Source organism: Acromyrmex echinatior, chromosome 13 (genome assembly GCF_024713525.1).
Source record: "Acromyrmex echinatior isolate Ae372 chromosome 13, ASM2471352v2, whole genome shotgun sequence".
NCBI lineage: Eukaryota > Metazoa > Arthropoda > Insecta > Hymenoptera > Formicidae > Acromyrmex > Acromyrmex echinatior.
Genome location: NC_141864.1, coordinates 11,705,126 through 11,726,870, shown reverse-complemented (window position 1 = coordinate 11,726,870; position 21,745 = coordinate 11,705,126). Strand labels below are relative to the sequence as shown.

The window sequence follows — 21,745 nt, the reverse complement described above, 5'->3', positions numbered from 1 at the left end:
CATAAAAATAATCGTAAATTCTATTTTGCTATTTCTTCAGTAGCTATTTTTATGCGATGAAAAGTTAATTTATGATTCATAAGATTAGAAAGAAATTTAAACCGAATGTGATGTTTACGATGTAATAATAAGCAAGCGTTCGTTTCAATTTACATTTGCATTCAGTGCTTGATTTTGCAACATTACGTAATAGAAGACGCATACTGCTCTAATATCACACGTATAAATAGGCAATCACGCGCTCCTAATTTATTTCTTGTGATATAAATATTTCTTGTGTAATTTGAATATGTATATATATGTATATATATATATATATATATATATATATATATATATATATATATATATATGCTATCGCTAGTATTACAATATCGATGGGAAACTGTTTGATTTCAGATTATTTTGAGTTTGTTATGCTCATAAGAGATCGCGTACAAACTCGACAAGTTCACATTCTCTATGGCATTTATCTTCATTGCGCATTGTGTTATCAACTCAATTAGGATTGATTTTTCGATTTCGACATGTCGCGTGCAACATTCGCTCGCGACGTAACCTTGAAAAGGTCCGCCCTGCACCCTGCATCTGACGCGACCCTGTGTCTCCTTTCGTTTCTGTCTGCCTCAAGGTCGTAAGCGATCGCATTATTCTCTGTCGTTTTTCGTGCTTTCCGAGCCTCGACATGGTTTATACCACGTTCCATCTAAGCTGCGTTGCATGCCGCGCACGAGCTTGCAATCCTGAAGTCGAACCACCATTATCGCTCCCTGACAGTTAGGGTAGAGTGGGACTAATGTTGTGACAATTGCTCTTTAAATTATTATAAATCTACACAGTTATGATAGACTAATGGTAAATGCTTTAAAATGTTGCATGTTCAAGGGGATGCTGGAATGGCCAAATTGTTGGGACTTTGCATCGATATAAATCTCCGAATTTATTGAACGAAATCAAAAATTTTTTTATAGCATTAAATTAGACGCAAAATTTGATGATGCTGCAATAGACTTTATAATCGAATTAAAAACTTAAGGTTTTTTTAACTTGTAGAACCGTAAATATTTCCTTATAATATAAAAGTTTTATAGCTCGTATGAGCTAAATGACAGTGCAGCACCAAGCACATTATGTGCACAAACAATGCTGAGTTTATAAAACTAATATTACAAGCTTAAAAAGAAAGATTTATGTCGATCTGTAAATGACTTGTATACAAACGCTGAATAAAGGCTCGGGATGGTAAAAGCAATAATTGTGTCTAGCAGTAAGTGTTCGATCTTCCAAGACATGGCGTTGCAATATGTTAGATAAGGGCAGATGAATGCGTTTGAGTAAGACACAACGATATATAATAAATATAAGAAATGAATGAAATTTGTTACTATTATTAAATTTGGAATTAAAAAAAGTCTGTACTATCGATCTCGATCAAGTTCGGCCGTCGCTCCAGTATTCCCTTAATATATCTCGTAAATAAGAAAAAAATTACATTAATTACAAGGCAAAGTGGGGATATACACCTCTATTTCCCGTTACTGACAGTATACTGTCAAGTGATCCTCTCGCTCATGTAATCAAACCAAAGGATAGAGTTTCTCTTCTTTAGTAATATATATAAGAAGTAATATAAGAGAGAGTTGAATCAAGATTATTAGACTTAAAATAAAGATATACTTCCTTTAGTAATTGCATGTGCTTACTCATCTAACTTCGCCGGATAGATCATACAATGGGGACTGAGATTGACTCTAATCGCAAACCAAGTAACTCCACATTGGTAACCCCAATAGTCGTTTTAAAAAAAACATTTATTTCGCTCGCAATGGCGGAAGATAATTCCAGCGATTTTGATCGAAAAGTAGAATACGTTAGTATTTATCCTTCAAAATTCTCTAAAGAAAAACCGATAATATGGTTTATTCAGATTGAAGCGCCATTTGCAACGAACGGAATCATGTAGGACCTCACTAAATTTTATAATACACAAGCTGCAGGCTCTCGATGCAGATATACTCGCTAAGGTAAGTAAATCAGTCATTAATCCTCCTGCATCTAATAAATACAAAGCATTAAAAACACGCATTTTGAGGGAGTTTCAAGACAGCGAAGAAAAACGTCTGAAAACATTATTAAATCAAACAGAACTCGGCAATTAACGTCCGTCTCGTCTTTTAAGACACATGAGAGACCTCGCGGAAAACAAAGTATCCAACGAACTTCTCAAATCTCTATGGATGCAGCGTCTGCCAACTAATACGCAAACAGTACTTTTCACTAGCGAGGATATACTAGAAAAGCTCGCAACAATGGCGGATCGGATTCACGACATAGTTTCTACTAACAAGTTTTGGATTGCGCAACGCAGCCCAAACCTTTCAAAGGTTCATGGATGAAGTTGTTCGAGGACTCAATTTCTGTTGCTTATTTGGACGATATTATCATAGCATCCAAAACTCCGGAGGAATATTATGAGCATCTAAGACAGTTATTTCAGTGTTTGCAAGAATTCGGCGTATCAATATCGCTAAATGTATTTTTAGGTCACCGGAAGTTTCATTTCATGATCATCACATTTCAGCAAAAGGCTTCGCAACATCACTACAAAAGGTCGAAGCTATTCGAAATTTTCCAAAGCCGCAAAACGTCAAGGAATTCTGTAGATTTTTGGGTATGGTCAATTTTTACCATAGATTTATACCTTATATCGCAAACGCACAGTTGCAAGAAGCGATCATTAGGTCAAAACAGAACGGACAAAGACTCAGATTGAATGAACCACGGAAAATAAAACCGTTTTTAAGAAACTTAAAGACTGTTTGGCCAATGTCACACTTCTCACATTTCCAGATCCATCGGCGCAATTTTTATTATAGACCGATGCATCCGGATCCTCGATAGACGTCGTTCTGCAGCAATGGCAGAATCAAACTTGAAAACCATTAAGTTTTTTTTTCCAGAAAGCTTATTCCAGCGCAGTGTAACTATAGCGCATACGATAGGCAACTTCTAACGATCTACGCATTAATTAAACATTTCTGTTTCAAGGCCGCAGATTCTTCGTGATTATCGATCATAAATAAACCACTCATCTTCGCCTTTTCGCAAAAACTCGACTGAACTTCACCAAGGCAATGTCGTCAATTATCGTGCATCTTGGAATTTACAACAGACATTCGCCACGTTTCGGGTGACAGGAATATAGTTGCAGACATGCTATCAAGAATCAATTCAATCATAATGCCTGTCATCGTCGACACGGAAGAATTGACACGCGAACAAGCTTCAGACGAAGAATTACAAGCAAGAGCTGCAATCTCCTTTATCTAATTTAGAGCGAAAGTTTTTTTTTTTTACCTGAAACCAATGCTAATCTATTCTACGACTTCTCCTATAAGATAATATCCATTCGTTTCAGTGACTCTACGATGACGCATTTTCGACATGGTACATGGATTATCGCATTCAAGCGGAATCAGACGACACATTGCGCAAAAATTCGTTTGGATCAATATGAACAAAGACGTCGCCGCTTGAGCGAGAGCATATCTTCGTTGCCAACAAGCAAAGGTCGCTTGTCACAATCATTTATTCCCTGAAAAACTGCCGGTACCAAACGCGCGTTTCGATGTACACTTGGATGTAATCGGTCAATGCCGCCTTCACGTAAATTCAGATACCACAATCTAACCCTAATTGATCATTTCTTCAGGCCAGAGGCGGTACCTTTAGCCGATATTACGGCAGACACTATCGCAAAAGCATTTTTCACAACATCTAAATTTCTCGTTACGATTCGCCTAAAATCATTACAACAGACCAAGGTTCACAATTCGAAGCAACCTTATTCGACGCTTTAGCCAAGTTGGTCGAAACAAAACGTATTAGAACTACCACCCACAGTCTAATGTGTTGATAGAAGCTGGCACAGATCCTTGAAAGCAGCAATTATGTGCCAAGCCAACCAGAGTGAACTGATATGTTGCCAGTTATGCTCCTGTTATGAAGAAAATATTCATGCATCAATCGTGGAACTGCTCTATGGAAGAACTCCAGACAAATTTTTCACGAAGACATAACAAAATTTTTCATTTCACCATTTCGCAGATTTATGCAGCGAATTCATCCTATTCCTATGGTGAGCCATGTACGCAACAAATCATTTAGATATAAAGATCTTCACACATGTACGCATATGCTTTCCTAAGGGATGACACTGTTAAACGCTACTGGGGGAAGCCCTTATTCAGGGCCGCACCGCATTATAGAAAAGATATACGATCGGGTTTTTACAATAAAAGTTGAAGGCAGAAGAATCAACATCTCTACCGAGCACCTAAAGCCCGCATATTTCGTCACTCCACAGGAGGAGCACGCCAAGCAATCGAAGCCCTATAGAACCTAGTACGATAAGTTCATCTAACGATCCATCCAATTTAATTAACACTCGACCAATTTTAAAGATTTACCCAAGTGCCGTCCAATTAAAAAGTAAAAAGTCTGTAAGTTTTCAACAGCATATTTTATTCATATTTAGTTATGTAAAGATTACTTCATAAATGTTTTTTTTAATTTTATTTTTATTATGAAGTTGTACTTCGCACACATATATATAAAAACGTTATATTTCAAAATTTTATTAATTTAAAAACTCGGGGAGAGGGGGAGTATTGTGGGGATACACACCTCCATCTCCCGTTCAGATTATCGACAGTACACTGTCAAGTGATCCTCCCAATAGTGGCGCTGATTAATACGCTCATATAAACCAAACCAAAGAATAGAGTTTCCCTTCTTAAGTAATATATAATATATAAGAAGTAATATAAGAGAGCGTTGAGTCAAGATGGCTGTATTATTAGACTTAAAATAAAGATATACTTCCTTTAGTAATTGCTTGTGCTTATTCATATAACCTCATCGGATAGATCATACACGATGGGGAGATTGACTCTAATCGAAAATCAAATAATCCCACAAAAATGAATCAACATGCCCCACCTACGAGACATGTTGAGCATCCTCGAAGGATAAATTGAATTATGAAGATAATCGTTTAATGAAGTTATATATTACTAAAAATATGAAAGAATTGTATGTATGTTAATCAAATTTTTATTATTTTTATCTTAAGTATAATAATTAGTGTAATATTCTTTTTTTTATATGCTTTAATTAAATTAGAAAAACTAAAATCTTCAGTCTTTATAATAATAATTAAATGTAAAATATATGTTCAATCGTTAACATGAAATAAAAAACATTGATAAAGATTTTATTTAAGCTGAGTTTATAAAGTTAGGAGATACTGGCCTAACAAACTCCAATATCGGTGTTGATTGAAATATCTTTTTATAACTGAAGAAGAGTAAATAAAATATCAATTTAAACATTGAAGTTTAAAAATACATTAATAACTTATGTCTAAAAAACATTTGATTGTTATTAATCGCTTTAATTACCACGTAGATCAAAAAGAATACTCACCTAATAATTTTATTTTTGATGCATGAAAACGAAAAAGCGCATGTATTTAATTGTTGATAACCGGACATAAATTATTATATTAAGCGCAGTAATCTCTGTCTTTGTGCTACCTTACGCAAGACGTATATATTTTGGTTATTTAAATATTTGCTTTGTCCAACTTGCCCCTATGCCCAACTAACCTCACTCTACTCGCCTATGATTCTCAGACATATCGCTTCTTTATTTTAAAAATGACACAGCTTAAAAAATTAAGTTTCCCGAGAAATGGGACAAACTAATTTCAACTTGACAGAAAATTAATGATTAATCAAATAATATTGGAAAGAGAAGGGAAGATCATCATAAGTTACAGGATATCATATATCATCCATTATGTAACATAATCCAGAATGTTTAAATTAATATAACTGATATTATATGATTGTTACTTTGTTGCTCATTCCATACTTCATAGTGATCAAACTCCTTATCTCAGAACGCATGTGCCGTTAATGATTTTTGATCATTAACGGTGATGTGAATGTAATTTTTGTATCATTCAAAAAAATTTTAACATTGTTTTTTTTATAGTAAAAGATGAACATATTGAAGGCCAGGTGCACATTTCTATACATATTTTCTCATCTTACTATACTACACACAGTCCACTATCATTTATTTTTAGAATGTTTCATTTTCTATATTAAGTGTAATTAGGGCACTACGGATCAACACTAAACATTCATGATAAAATACAAAATAATATATCCGCTAAAAGGATGGCTGATCTAAGCAATTGATTTTATTTTACCTTCATAAATTTTGTATCTATTTACTGATTAATATAATTCTACTTATAGATTTTTTAGTTCTATTTATAGATTTTTTACTCTATCAGTTTCAGTTGTAGTTATGTTTTATTATATACTGAATACAGTATTCAGTGACTATATTAAGAATATGTAAGTTAATTAAAATTCCTTTTCAACTTTCGTTATTGTAATTTTTCAAATAAATCTACTTTTTACACAAGTGATTCATAATGTCCTAACTATGAGGCCTTGAGTAATTTCTTAAAAAATGTATTTATATTTTTTTCTCAAAAATCAATCAATATTTATCAAATATACTCAATAAATTTTTAAATATATATATATATGTTGTAATTACATAAAAAAAATAAGATAAAAGATTTTATCTTTAAAAGTGCTTTGAAAGTTTAAACTTATGTGCCTTATGATGTCCGATTTCTTTTATTTTTAAAGCATCTCTAGATGACATGGCTAATATAGGTACGCCAATATTAACAAATCTTACACGGAACAGTATTAAAAATACCCTAGGTATCTCAGATTTCCACGCCTTACGGTTTTACAATCATCAAATTTAACTTCTGTAATTATGCAATTTAACATCCCGTAATTTTCTATTAGTAGGATCTTACTCTATTATTATCTGAGTAATTTATTACTAAATATTTTTACATATTAAATAATAAACAGGATTTAAAAGCACATCTCAATGAAATTTGAAGACATTCAAATTCTAAAATATTTTTTTACAATGATTACAGGCATGATCTGTTATATTATAATAATAAATTTTCCATTAGATAGTTTTCAATCCAAGAGCAATAAATTCATGGTAGAACCAATATCGTTCATTAGTTTAGCAGAAACGTCACTATCTCATATTAGACGCTTGTTTTCCCTGTTGAAAATTCTTGTAAGTTTTTTTGTACCAGATCTTAAAAGAGTTGTATGCGATCAATCAAGATTACTAAATGAACATACATGAATCATATAAGAATCTAATATAATTTGTTCATCTCACCAGTAATCTTTAATAACTTCAAGAATCCGGAATGAATCATAGATCACGATTTATATTGCAAAAGATCTTTAACCTTATAAGAAACTTATTAGGTGTTGGAATTAATTCCTAGCGTTTTTTAATGAAAGAATGTTATTTATTTCACATGAGCATTAAAAAATACATTAATGAAAGTACTTCCCATCACTTGTAAAACGCTACGAATTAATTCCAACACCTAATATAAAAAATAATTTCTTTACAGGATCATCCAAGAATATAATATTATGTATGATTCCTAAGTATTACATGAAAGATCATGTATCAGTCTTAAAAAACATATATTTACGAAATTATTTATCTTTCAAATTGGTGCAGCAATCTGGCATGAATCGTACACGACGATTTATATCGCAATGAAAAGATTTTAATTGCTAATTTAGCTTAATAAGATACTCTTAAGAAATAATTTGTTTACATAACCGTTCTAAAGTAATGAAGGTATCCATTATCCCAATAAATGAAATGGATTTAATGAATGAACAGAAACTGGATTGAATGTATGAAATAAAAAAGAATTAAGAAAAATTTAAAAATTTGTTAGAATACTGAAGATGACTGAATAGAAAATCAAAACGTATATTATCATTGTCTTAATGAATTGATGAATTATAATTTCGCTATAATAACTAGCGTAGGCTTTGTATGCTTTCTTCTCAAATTAAGTTTGATTTAGTCGAGAAGCCGTTATTCAATTTGTAAAATAATTTTTAACCAAAATGAATTCTTTTAAATCTTATTCAACTTCTTGCTTGTCCCATTCCATTTTATTTGGGAACAATAAATCACACAAAATTCCAATAGTATTCTTGTAATATTTTCATAATGACACTCCAATTAATTAGATGCGCGCAAAACTCACGTAATCTGCGCGCAAGATTCATGTAACATGCGTGTAAACTTCATGTAACATGCTTATAAAATTCATGTAATATGAGTAAGATTCATGCAAAATTCTTAATTTATCTATATATCGTATTCTTATATGTTCTTGTCCGAAATTCGTATATGAAAATTCTGTTGAAAGATCTTATAAGAATTTTTTTTGTAAGAACTAGCAAAACACACACACACACACACACACAACGCACGCACGCACACACGCACGCATACACGCGCGCGCGCACACACACACACACACACGCGCACGCACACATACACACACACAGAGTCATAATAGAGAGCTTTCTTCTGTATATATAAATTTGCAGGACCTGCGGAATGGTCTCAAAAATCGCGATCCGACATCTTTGATTACGTTCCGATATTCGCTGTCTGTACTGAAAATCTATAATATACGTTACGTGCATTATAGATTTTCTTTATTGATAATACTGGCAATGAATATCGGAACGCAATCTCTGTCGGCACCTCTCTTCTCCCGATTGCCAATGCCCGGTTCGACTGCGATGTGCGAATGTTTATATTGGAAGAAAAAAATTTACAGACGATAACAACAGAATTTTTACGTACATACTACATTACATTGAGAAAAAAATAGCCTAAATTTAAATAAATATTTATTTAAATACTATCAACAAAACATTTACTTACAATAAATAAATATTTACTTAATAGAAAGAAGTGATTGTTAAATTAAATTATTGTTTTTTTTTGTACTAAATAAATATATTTATATATTGATACGAAATTAATTTATATTTAATAAACGGGACATTTGTAAAGACAATTTGGATAAAATGAAATGATCAGATAGATTTAAAACACTTGTAAAAATATTTATGCTATCTAAATGCTATTCTTATCTATTCTGCAATTAATAAAGTCATACGTGAAGTGAAAATAAGCTACGCATGCGCATTGAGTAAATGCACTTCATGTGCCTTTTATCATTTTTTACTACTATTTATTGACTGCCTAAATAGGTAAGGATAGCTTTCGTCAATTTTTACAGTATTTAAAGTGATCTTACCATTTCATTTTATCCATTCTACTTAAAAGAAGTACGTCAAATAGAGACGTACAGAAAATAATCTATATATCCATTTAATATTTGTCCCTGCATTATACGATAGAAACTACTAAAAAACCACTTAGTTGTTTCTGTCCGCATGTACAGGATACTTCAAGCGTGGATACTTTGCTTGAAGAAACGCATAGAATATCTATCTTGAAATACAGAAATCATAGTTTTATAGTAGCTAATAAATGCAGATATGTGCTAGTCATACATTCATTTACATTAAATGGACGTTTGGTGTCTCACGTAATGCTGACAGGAACGTGTGAATTTCGTGCTGGTAATCGTATACGAATTCTTGATTTTATTAAATACGTATATAATTCCTATTATTGTATATTGCGAACACAAAATTATGTTCACACAAACATTTTTTACCTACAAATTTATCGTGCTTATAAAGTGTACAGACAATAAATTTTTGCATTTTTTTAATTATTTTTCGTTTTCGAGATCTCGTCGAGATTCGAAAACGAGATCGAGATTAAATATTCTCGAAAATCCGTAATCAAGATGAATATTCTTTTTTCGAGATCGAAATCGAGATTGCAGAATTTTCACTCATCTCGTCTCGTGCACATCTCTACATATTACTTCTTGGACGTCAGTCTTGTGATTTTTGAAAATATGTGAAAATTAAAAACTTTAAAAGCCATTGCATTTGCATGTTTTACAATGTTGCAAATATGTTCAGTAATTTTTGTGATTTTTAAAGAACTATTTTGCCCCCCCCCCTCCCCCCCGACTAACATAAAATTGTCAGAAAATGTGATCACGAAAGGTTAAACTAGAGGAGCGATATGTATTTCTTTCAATTATATTTAATATCAAAAGTACAAAGTCTGAAAGAGATGTCACAAAATTTAAAAATCTACGATATAAAGGAAATGGCTTCGTTTGCCTACAAATCGATTGTCTATATATATTATTGCCTAGGGCTCGATTGTCTACATGTATTATTCTCTGCTTTAAAAATACAAATTCTATTTTAAAACACAAATTTTTTACTCTAAAAACACGAATTTTCTGTTTTAAAAATACAAATTATTTTTTTACTTAACTTAACCTCAATTTTATATTTGTACGCAAAAGTACTTGTAAGTAATCGCAAACGAACTGTCGGCAAAAGTGATGTAGGTAAACGATGCTGTAGGTCAGTCTAGGCAATCGATTTGCAGGCAAAGGGATTCTCTCGATATAAAGAACAACAAAGTTAATTCACAAATACTACAATAAATTTTGTTATACAATTTCCAAGTTGTTAAATAAAAATAAAATATTCTATTCGAATAAAAAAAATTTTTCGATTAAATAATTTACAGAAAAGCGTATTTTATATCGAGAAAATCAGGCTAAACAACTGAACGTGAAAATAAGAATGAAAAACTTGTTTTAATGAATACAAACAGCGTCATGACTTGTTCATTCGTACTTGTTCGCAACTTGGTCTGGATGGCTTAACAAAGTAACGTTGATATAATATTCTAAACAGATTACATATTTCCAACATCCTTTATTAAAACTCGTGGAAATTGCGGTGAGTTTGGAGTAAATTTGATTTCTCTATCAGGTCATGCTCGCGGTTATTTATATTATTCATCAAAGGCAGGTAGGAAACTAAGCAAAATACCTTTACTGATTCGTAGTGAAATACAGTATATACATCTAGTTTCGATCTATTTACTTCATATTTCTTTATCTGTAGTTATATCTTCAGACACAAATCACATTTGTCTCTGAGCATGAACGGCTTTGAGGAGAGATGTATCTTTCACCTCAGGTGTCTTTTATTGAGAATTTTCTGGTGAAAACATATTTTTCTGTCTTTTTACTACGATGTAAACTGCGATATATACTTTCAGCGAGCTAAATTCAGCAATGTGGAAAATTTCGTATCATTAGAAGACAAATGAGAGGGAAATGAAATTAAATTCCTTGGTCCCATCGAGCCAATATATTTCGTGAAATCATGATATCTTTCCCATGTCGCCATAAATAATTCTTTTTCGATTTAAAAATAAATAACAATAAATTATATCGACCTTGTTTCGGCGAGCGAACGAAAAGGATTATAATATGAGTTAACTTTTTTTCCTTTGAGTTCATTTTTTACATATACTAATTAAAAGAATAACACAATTTAGATATAGTTCCGAATAACTCCTGCTCGCGATTAACTTGAAATTTGGCACATAAATTTCTACTCAATGTGAGAAATAAAAAAAATCATAGTCTCAACTTCGGAAATGAAAAAAAAAATTTTATAAATTATCCATAGCACTCATCAACTAAAATGATTCTATATATGATATATACAACATATATAACATGTAATACACATAACAATATCATATAATACACATATACAATGATTAATTTTTTTTTTTTACGTAAGCATCTTGGCGAGATGAGATGGAATTCGCTTCGCGTAGAAGTCGTGCGTCCCTCAAACAGAGGGGAGGAGGAAATGATAAATGTTTTTTTTATTTCTTACATCAAAAACAACTTATATGTAAAGTTTCAGATCAATTGCGAGCAGGAGTCATTGCACCCCATAATTTTTAATCAAAGTAGTTATAAAAAATAAAAACTGTTAATAAATAGTCAAGAATATATGTTGAAAGAAGTTTTTGATATATACATTATAATTGCAACTTAAAATATCAGAAGCTTTGTACATAGTAAGATATAAAATTACATAAATATTTAAAAAATTATACAATTTTAGTAGAAATATTTAAAAAATTGTTTAGTCTCAAAATTAGTACTTTTCTAAGTTAGTTAGTTTCTCTAGTGTTTATCTAATGTAAACATATCTTTATATTAGACGAAAAATTACAATAAATTACAATTAGATTATACTTAATAGTTTCTATGTTAATTGCAATAACATGTATATTTTATAATTCTTATGTACTTAAATATATATAAATTTCCATACTATTATATAACAATAATAATACATTACACATATTACATTTGCATTTTTATATTCGTATATGTCAGTACTGTATAAATTTAAGAAAAATTGTACAATTTATTGGTGAATTAATGCGTAATTATTTCTATACGCTTAACTTCAATTGTAAATTTATTTCTGCAAACTATTTAATTATTATTGTATAAAAAGAATAATTTTATTTTTGTAAGTTGTGCTTTTATGATTGAACATAAAAATGTAAGTATGATAATATGTGTGACGTATTATCATTATATTATATAATATTATGGAAATTTATTCACATTTATACTTATAGAAATTATACAATAAAATATAGTATTGTTATTGTAATTTTCTGTTTAATATAAAAGTATATTCACACAATTAGGTGTAAAAATATTAATTTTCGAAAAAAAAAACAATTTACACAACTTTATATATTTCCTCCATAAATTAATAATTTTTATATGTGTATATACTATTTATATAACTTTTTCCACCATTAATCACAAATACCAAATATTTTTCTTTTAATATAGAATAAGCAACGTCATTCATTAAAAGCAACTTCAGAAGGTAGCATCATTGGGATTTCCAAGATTTTCTTCATTCAGAATAGTATGATACAACCACCATGGCCGAAATTGCTCGCGGCGAAAAATATATATCGATCGGCCGCTCCCAGAACACGGAAATAAGCTGACGGAAAGCGCAATATCATGCTTCGAGAATAAAAAGAATTCATGAAAGTGGATTTGTTTTCAGAAATTTCAATTCTTAATGAGCGTCTCGACGTTTATAAATCGCGTCCGTAAATGATAGTCGGTGCATATTTCTTCATCGGACTCGTAATTTTAAAGAAGAGTAACTCGGGCAAACACGGAATCGATCTCTGATGACGGCGAAGACGATCCCTGTTTATGTATTCTTTCATCGCATTGCGCATACGGTCGTCATTTCCGCAACACCCGGTTGTTTACTCGAGCGTGTTCACGGTCGTAGATAGATTTCCAAACCCTGGCCACCAGATACTGCACCGTGTGTTCGGGTGAACTCGAATCGAGAAATGCCAACGGGTGCAGTGCGCGATATCAATTCCGATCTTTCGACACGAGATATTTTTCCAGAGCTATAGGGTATATCTCTTTTTCGAACAAAACTTCTGTAAAACATGGCTTTGAAATGCGATATTATCTGGTTTTGTCAAATACGATAAATTAAAAATAACATAAACGCTTTTTAAAGATTGTGAAATAAAAATGACATTTGATTTGTTAAAAATATATTTTTTTTGCCGATATTTAATTAGTCAATAATTTTCTATCAAAGTTAAAAAATCACTTTTTCCCTTTTCTTACTTAGGATCCTATTCTGTAACTCTCTTAATGACTATAAAGATCACATGTTAAAAGATATAGAATAGAACTATTAATTTTATGTGACATTTTTAGAAGTAAGAAAGCGATACGTATACATAGATAATATAAACTCGCAATGGGATTATTATTAATTACATTCATTCGTACATATTACTAATTAAAATAATTGCACTCCCGAGGTTAATAATGTGATTATTTTCTACAAACAATTAATTCGTATACGGTAAAAAACATTGTGTATCTATATTGGAAATGTATTTCATAATACGTTAATATTTTATGACCATGTACATTTTTGATAGTACACATAACTTAGTATTCTCAAAATTGCTGAGTGCTGTGATATCATTTGTATAATGAAATTCAAGCTAGCAGGTAATGATAAGTATCTATCGCTCTTTATATCATATTACTTTCTCTATATCAAATTACTTACTCTATATCATACTCCTTAAAATTAAACCATTTACGTTCTTATTAACCGTTTGTGTTGAATTTTTTAACTTATTCTAGTTCATGTAACATATGATTCATGTAACATATGATTATGTTATTTAAAGATTTAGTGAATAGATTTAGTTAATTTAACATTTTTTAGTATGATAAAATGATACAATTTATTACTTATTTATTATTTGTTACTTATTTATTAATAAGTAATATAAAAACAATGTGTTTTAAAATGTAAATTCTAAAATGAATGAATGAAATATCCGTTTATTTAACGTATCATAAATGTTAACCCTCACTCTACAATTTAATGCTTCATCCATATAAACATGGGCACTAGAATTCGTTCGTTCTTTTTCACTCAGAATGATTTTAAAAAATCTCTAAAAATTCATCAACATACTTTCTAGAATAAATATTGGCACTTCATTTTGGAAAATAATAAAATGTAATATAATTTATAATTATAGAAAGATTCAAAGAAACTTACACGAACAGGAATCGCTCGGTCATTCATGTAGTAGAGTAAGAGTTAATTATACTATAATAAAAAAATATATTTTCATAGTTTACTTACAAGTCAGCATAATCTTTTGTGTGATCATTTTTTTTATACAATAATATCTGTGTTATATTTAACACAAATTTTTCAACAATGTAGCTACTAACGTAATGCATTAATTAACGTAAATTATTGTAAATTTATTTTGTTTAAATTAACTTACCACATGATGGAGTAATAAGTAATAAGGAGTATGATATAGAGTAAGTAATTTGATATAGAGAAAGTAATATGATATAGAGAGCGATAGATACTTATCGTTACCTGCTAGCTTGAATTTCATTACACAAATGATATCACAGCACTCAGCAGTTTTGAAAATACTAAGTTATGTGTACTATCAAAAATGTACATGATCATAAAATATTAACGTATTATGAAGTACAAATATTATAAATCTACGTTAAATATTTTATCTTGTGTTTTAAATTAATTTTTATAACAAATTTTTTGCTTATAAGTGATTTGACTATTGATTTTACTAACAAAAGCTATCTTATTATAAACCTGTTCTTTTCAGCAGCTGAAATTCTTATATCATTCATTTTTCTTCCTTTTCTCTTCAATGTTGGAGAGAAAAGGAGAAAAGATGAACGATGCAAGAAGTTTCGCTGAAAAGAACAGAACATATGTCATCATGCAATATAAAAAAGTTATCTAACATTCTTCTAGAATTTACGTAAAAATGTAATCTAAAGATTAGTACTTTTTATAATTCTTAACCCTTACCGTACAAGAGGGAGTCACTAGTGACCGAGCAATCCTTGTTCGTGCAAGTTTTTTTGAGTCTTTTGGTAATTATAAATTATACTACATTTTATTATTTTTCAAAAATGAAGTGCCAATATTTATTCTAGAAAGTTGAAAGTATGTTGGTGAATTTTTAGAGATTTTTGAATCATTCTGACTAGTCGAAAAAAATAGATGAATTCTAGTGTCCCCCCCCCCCCCGTTTGTATGCACCAAATTGTAGCTGGTACAGTAAGAGTTAATTTTAATACATTGAAAATTTTTTCTGTAAGTAATTGATTTTCTTTTCTCTATAGAAAACAAAAAATCCAAAAATCAAGGCGGAAAATTTTTATTACTATTATTAATAATAACAATCTAATTGAATTTGACTGGTACCATAAGCCTACGTTCGTATTCGGATAGATAATTAATTTTTTATCGTCACATCCCTTCTCACAAAAAAGAGGGATAATAATGGGTATGATACAGCGTTTTTATTATCGAATCCTAAATATCACCAAAAAAATTTTAGACACTATCTTTTCTACATTACTGAAAAATGATCATCCGATTGATTTAATTTTTAATATTATTAACGTATGTTCAAAAATTCTCATTCATAAAGGTACGATATAACAAAAAGAATCAAGCGAAGAAATTAAGAGGGACTTCTGATACTTCTTGGTTTGCACTATCATATATTCCAAAGATTTCAGATGAATTCAAAAGAATTAGTAAAACCTTTAACACTAAATTAGCTTTTACTTAAGCTTTAACTTAGCTTAAATAAATTAAGTGGTTTGATCAAGGGACATAAAGACATCCTCTCAAGAGAAAAGAGAAAAAATATTCTGTATAAAATCTCATGTAAATCTTCTTATGTTGGACAGACAAGAAGAAAACTAGATTGGCTGATGTAATCTAACCATAATAATAACAACCAATCGGTGATCACAGAGCATCGGATTGAATTTAAACACTTCGATTGGGAGAATCGCGATATTAGATGAAGAGCGTTTTCTTAATAAACGTTTAATATCTGAGTGCCTTTATATACTCATGCAACAAAATAGTCTCAATTTATGCTCGGACACAGAGACTGTACATCAAACTTATATACAATTATTAAAAGACATTAAATAGTTATATTTTGTCGGTTTATACAAATTATTGTTTATGTATTGACATTGTTCTTTTTTCTTTTTATTTTCCTTGTTGACCTTATTTTCCTTAATGGCATGTTTTACTTATTATATTAAATGTATTAATCATGTTTCGTTCAATGCGTTTTTTAACTTGATATTTTTTAGTAGATAATAAATTTTACTTGATTTTGATCCAATGTCGAGATGAATTTCTTCTATATCTTGGGGTGAGTCACCAGTTTTTTAATGTTAATTTGTAACTTGTTGGATAGAAATATTTATAAGATAATTGTTTTAATGTTTCGAATAGATTACACCATTAAACTTGTTTCTGATGGTGACTTTTTTCTTGGACATGAAGAGATTGATATTGTATTGCTGAGGATGGTTCCAAAGTGAACTGAAACATACTACAATATTTTTTGAAATAAAGATTTAAGATTGTCTATTAACTATCACGCTGACTCTCATTCGCTCTGATTTTTTTGTTGTTGAATGTAAGAGAGTCCGTAAAGAAGATTACATTATTACTATTTCTATATAGAATAATGTGAGAATATTGTGGATTAAAATACTAATTACACGCACATATGTATAGCGTCTTTCAAGAATTAATGGAATCACGAGAGACAAAAATCAGATCGTGAATTTGACAACAAACTTTATCCTTATTGCAAATATAACGTAATGAATATCAAATTGACTCTCAAAATCTATCTGCTAAATCATCATCGTCTCAAAATTGGTTTCAGCTGAGTTCTTCACGCTATAAATACAAGCATAAAAAGCACATCGAACACGAAGCTCATTGCAGCCGACCGACGGCTCGATGGTTGTTTGTCGATCTTCCCGTCAGTCTGACATTTCTCTACTGAACATGACTGTTTACTCAAGAGCGTTTCGACAAAGTCCAGTTATAATCAAAAGCTGATCTTATCTCGAAAATGTAATGGATAATACCTACACGAGCACGCACAACGCTCGAGTCTTTCTTTTCCAGTTAACAGTTAAAATAAATTTCAAAATATTGTTTAAAGCATCCGAGTAAATAAGAAAGAAGGTACATGAGAGAAGTCCTACATGAGGGACATCCTTCTGTGCACAGGATAATTTGATAATAGAATTCGTTTAAGCACGCGAACGTTGGGAATACAAAAGAAGTAAACGCAAAAGAAGAGTTGGACAGGCTAGCGCATGCTTGACGCCTCAATCTTGTTATAGTTCGGAATCGTGACTAAAGTTTTAAAGTAATTGGCACTAGATATGTAGGTTAGTCGCTATTCGCACTGTTAATGTCTTCCTGGCTACTTTGCAGCGGTAATCGATCGGGTAACGAAAAGGCCATCCGTTGGCTCGCTGATTGCTCGACTCATCGTCGCGATACCACTGACGCATCGCGATACAGTGCAATATCGTTAGCAAGGCGAGAGAGAGCCTCCGCTTCGTTACTCTGATTGCCGTGCTGTTTAATCAGATTCTGTATTCCCAGATGGTATGCGCTCTATAACACGACTAGTTATCTGCTACACGATGACAGATGGGAATAATGCTGGAGAAATTTTTGATGTAATCACGTATCTTTATTATCGCTTTTCCACTCATTACGGTAAATATGATTAATCATTAAGATATAAGTGTACATCTTATCTTAAAAAAAAACTGGTTTACTTCTAATTATTAATTAGCTATGCAGTAAATATTTATGATAAATTAGTATTCAGAACATTTCTTAATGTTAAAAGAGTATTCTTGCTTTTAGTACCATTTTTTAGAAATTCTTTTTTTTTTTTTTAATATAACAGTCATAAATTGTTACATTTATTTTTTTTGTGATATTTAATTCTTTACAAAATTCTTCAAAAATTATAAACAATATTTTTTGCATTTATTAACAAACTTATGTGGGCAGATAAAAAAATATTCGTTTACTGTTGTCATGATTTAAAATGCAGGCAACTGAAACAAAAAATGCAAAAAGATTAATCTATATAAGTAAAGTTCTCGTCCAACTTACAATCAAATTAAAACATTGATTTTTGCAAAAATAACAAAGGTTTAAATAAAAGTTTGTTTTTTTTTTTACTTATTCTTAAAGTTTTTTCCTTAAAAATCAAAAAGTTAAAATTTTTATTTGATCATAGGTCAGACGAGAACTATGTTTATATAGATTACAAATTTTTTTAAATTTTTTGTTTCAGATAATTCCTGCATTTTTTATCATGGCAATAGTAAACGAGTATTTTTCTTACATGCCTATGTAAAATTGTTATAATAATAAATGTCATGAAAATCGTTTATAATGTTTGAAAAAAATTGTAAAAAACATTCAAATATCAAAGAATGGAGAACCGCGTACAAATCTTATGGAAAATGAGTTTTGGTCAAATTGCTTTAAATTTTAATATTTTGCAGCTCATGTCAAGCAGATTAAATTCTTCATGGGCAATTCTTCATAAACCTCCAAATAAAATGTTTTAGTTTTTGTTCTAAGACTTTCGGAAAATCTTTATATTTTATATGAAAAAGTACAAAAAATCGAAATAAATTTTTTTTACTACATTTGTATACATATATCAATGGTACGTTTATGATTTTAATTTTGCGCCCATTTTCAGAATTACCCAGAACAACATGGACGTGACAAACATCTCATTCCTTTGAGAAGCTTTTTATATTTTTATAAATTTCCTTGCCTTTTTGAAAATTTTAATATATTTTTTAGAATTAGAAAATAAGATAAAGTTTTTTTCTAGAATGTTTTATACCGTAATAATATTTTTCGAAATATTGAAAAATATGATATTTGTACTTTCTTCGTGATATTATGTCTGACAGTTTTTTCCATAACATATATGTATACAGTATATATCCATAATGTATTAGACAATATTCATAATTAAATTAATTTAAACATTCATAACTAATGTTAATTTAAATATTCATAACTAATGTTAATTTAAAAAATTTATTTGGACTACTTTTCGTATAAGATGTAATGATTTTTCAAAAGTTCTGAAGCAAAAACTAAGGCATTTGAAGGTTTGTGCCCGTGAGGACTTTTAATTCTTAAATTAAGTTTGACATGAGCTACAAAATATTAAAACTTGAAACAAATTGACCGAAATTCATTTTCTATAAGATTTATACGGGATTCTTTAACAAATTTCAAATTTATGGCTGCTATATTAAAAAAAAAGAATGCCTCAAAAGAAGTTATTGTATATCGAACGGTACTAAAAGTGAGAATACTTCCTTAAAATAACACAATTTATGAACAATTAAGATAAAAGTAATTTATATTAATATAAAAAATATTTTAAATTCTAAAATAAAGAAAATATGTTAATTTAATTTATTATAAATTAATAATTTTCTATTAAAATAAATTTTAGAAAAAAGTATAATTCCACAATTTGTTTACAAATACATTAGTGTTTTTTTGTAATTTTTATATAATATTTATGTTATTTCCTAATACTCAATTTGTGTGAAATTAACATAAACATTTATAAAGGTAGACGTTTGAGACATATATAAAATATGTTAAAATATATTTCTACAATTTATTGTACAACATAACATAATTTTTCCAAATGCATGTTCAATGCTAAATACTAAATAGTTCGCGGAAGATAATTCTATCTCATTAAAATTATAAGAATTAAATTTACGTTAAAGGAAATAAAAATCGCGCTTCAAAAACATTTATAGAATTGATAAGAGTAGAGACTTACCAGTTCTCAGAAGCGTCCTCGTCGAGGATGGTCCCGTCAGCAAGTCGGCGAGGCAAATTAGACGTCGTGCGCGGTCGATTCCGGACCCTCGGTGGACCAACGACACCGGTTCTCGACAGGCCAGCCCGGAAAGACGCCCTTGCCCTGTCGACTGCTCGAGTCAACGTCATTGAATCTCATTAGTACTATTAGTAGTTGGTGTTAGAGAGCGACGATATGTAAAGAGCGCAGTGCTTTTGCATAAATTATCGCCGCAAGCAACGGTAATTACGCAACTATAACGATCGATATGCGACGAATGAACAGTTTTTTACATATTATCTACATCCTCGACGCTCAGCTAATATACGCAAAACACGGAGGATTACCTGCAGGATGTGTGGAATACAAACGTAGTGTAATATCTGACACACGCGACAAGTTTTTCATGAATTAACATGTGCAAATGCTATCCTCAATTATAGACAAGTCATGTTAAAGTTACAATTCGCGATAAAGTGCATGTATTACTTGATATCGATTACGATATTATCATTCTTTTCTTTTTCTTTTTTTACTCAATGTACGAAGCCTTTGTTCGTAACGATCGCTAACTTCCTTTTTTAAAGAAACAATAAGATTTTAAATTACCGAGACGCTCTTATAATTTTATTTATTTATTATTTGATCCTTGCCATTCGATCTAGGATGGACTTCCAGTTAATATTTTCTATATATATTATATACATTCGTCAATAAAATTATCACAAAGTAGTAAAGTTATATCAAAATTTTGTATAAATTGAAATAAGCATAACTCCGCGAAAAATGATCGCATTTAAAAGTTTTTTTTTTCATTTTTACTAAAGTTTGTACTTTGCGAAGTTTTGAAATTAAAGAAAAATTAAACTTTATACAATTTTACATAGGTAAATTTGATACACTGCAACTCCCCGAAATAAAATCGTACAAAGCTTAATGTTTTTTTAATTTGTAAGAGAAAAGTCCATACTTTATGATGGTTATCATGACATTTACAAGAAAAATTTATTCCACTCCATAGAGAGTGTCAAACTATGTAAATTTCTAAAAAAAAACACATCCTTATTTTTGAAAAGATGCCAGATAGGAATAAGAATAGATTTAAAATCTATTAAAAGCTTCACAAAGTACAAACTTTAGCCTTAAAAATGAAAAAAAAAACTTTTAAATGCGACCATTTTTCGCGGAGTTACGCTTATTTGAATTTATGCGAAATTTTGTAATAAATTTATTTATGCGATAATTTTATATATATTATAAAATATTAACTTCTAATTAATATTTTCTATATATTATATTTACATTTCCATAGGTTGGGTAACTTTTTTTCAACTAAGTTAAGTTAAAGTTAACAACCTTGAAAATTTAATTTAGTTAAGATACAAGTTAATTTATAATGAAATTAATTGAATTAAAAATTAAGTTAATAAAAAAAAATAATTGAAAAGTTAAAAGTTAA

General features: G+C 30.0%; 1 protein-coding gene and 1 pseudogene across 11 annotated transcripts in view; one reads left to right on the top strand and one right to left on the bottom strand.

The window, feature by feature from the left end:
- sei (potassium voltage-gated channel seizure) overlaps nucleotides 1-21,745 on the bottom strand; it is a 208,591-nt gene that overhangs the window by 106,661 nt on the left and 80,185 nt on the right. For 10 of the 11 annotated variants that reach the window (XM_087412327.1, XM_087412318.1, XM_087412317.1 and 7 more), the window contains one exon: nucleotides 20,266-20,416. The exons of the other annotated variant lie outside the window; for it this stretch is intronic. In XM_087412327.1, coding sequence (XP_087268453.1) covers nucleotides 20,266-20,416 — 151 coding nt within the window. The remainder of the gene's footprint in view (nucleotides 1-20,265; nucleotides 20,417-21,745) is intronic. 11 annotated transcript variants of the gene reach the window in all.
- Nucleotides 485-19,730, top strand: LOC147907654 (uncharacterized; annotated as a pseudogene).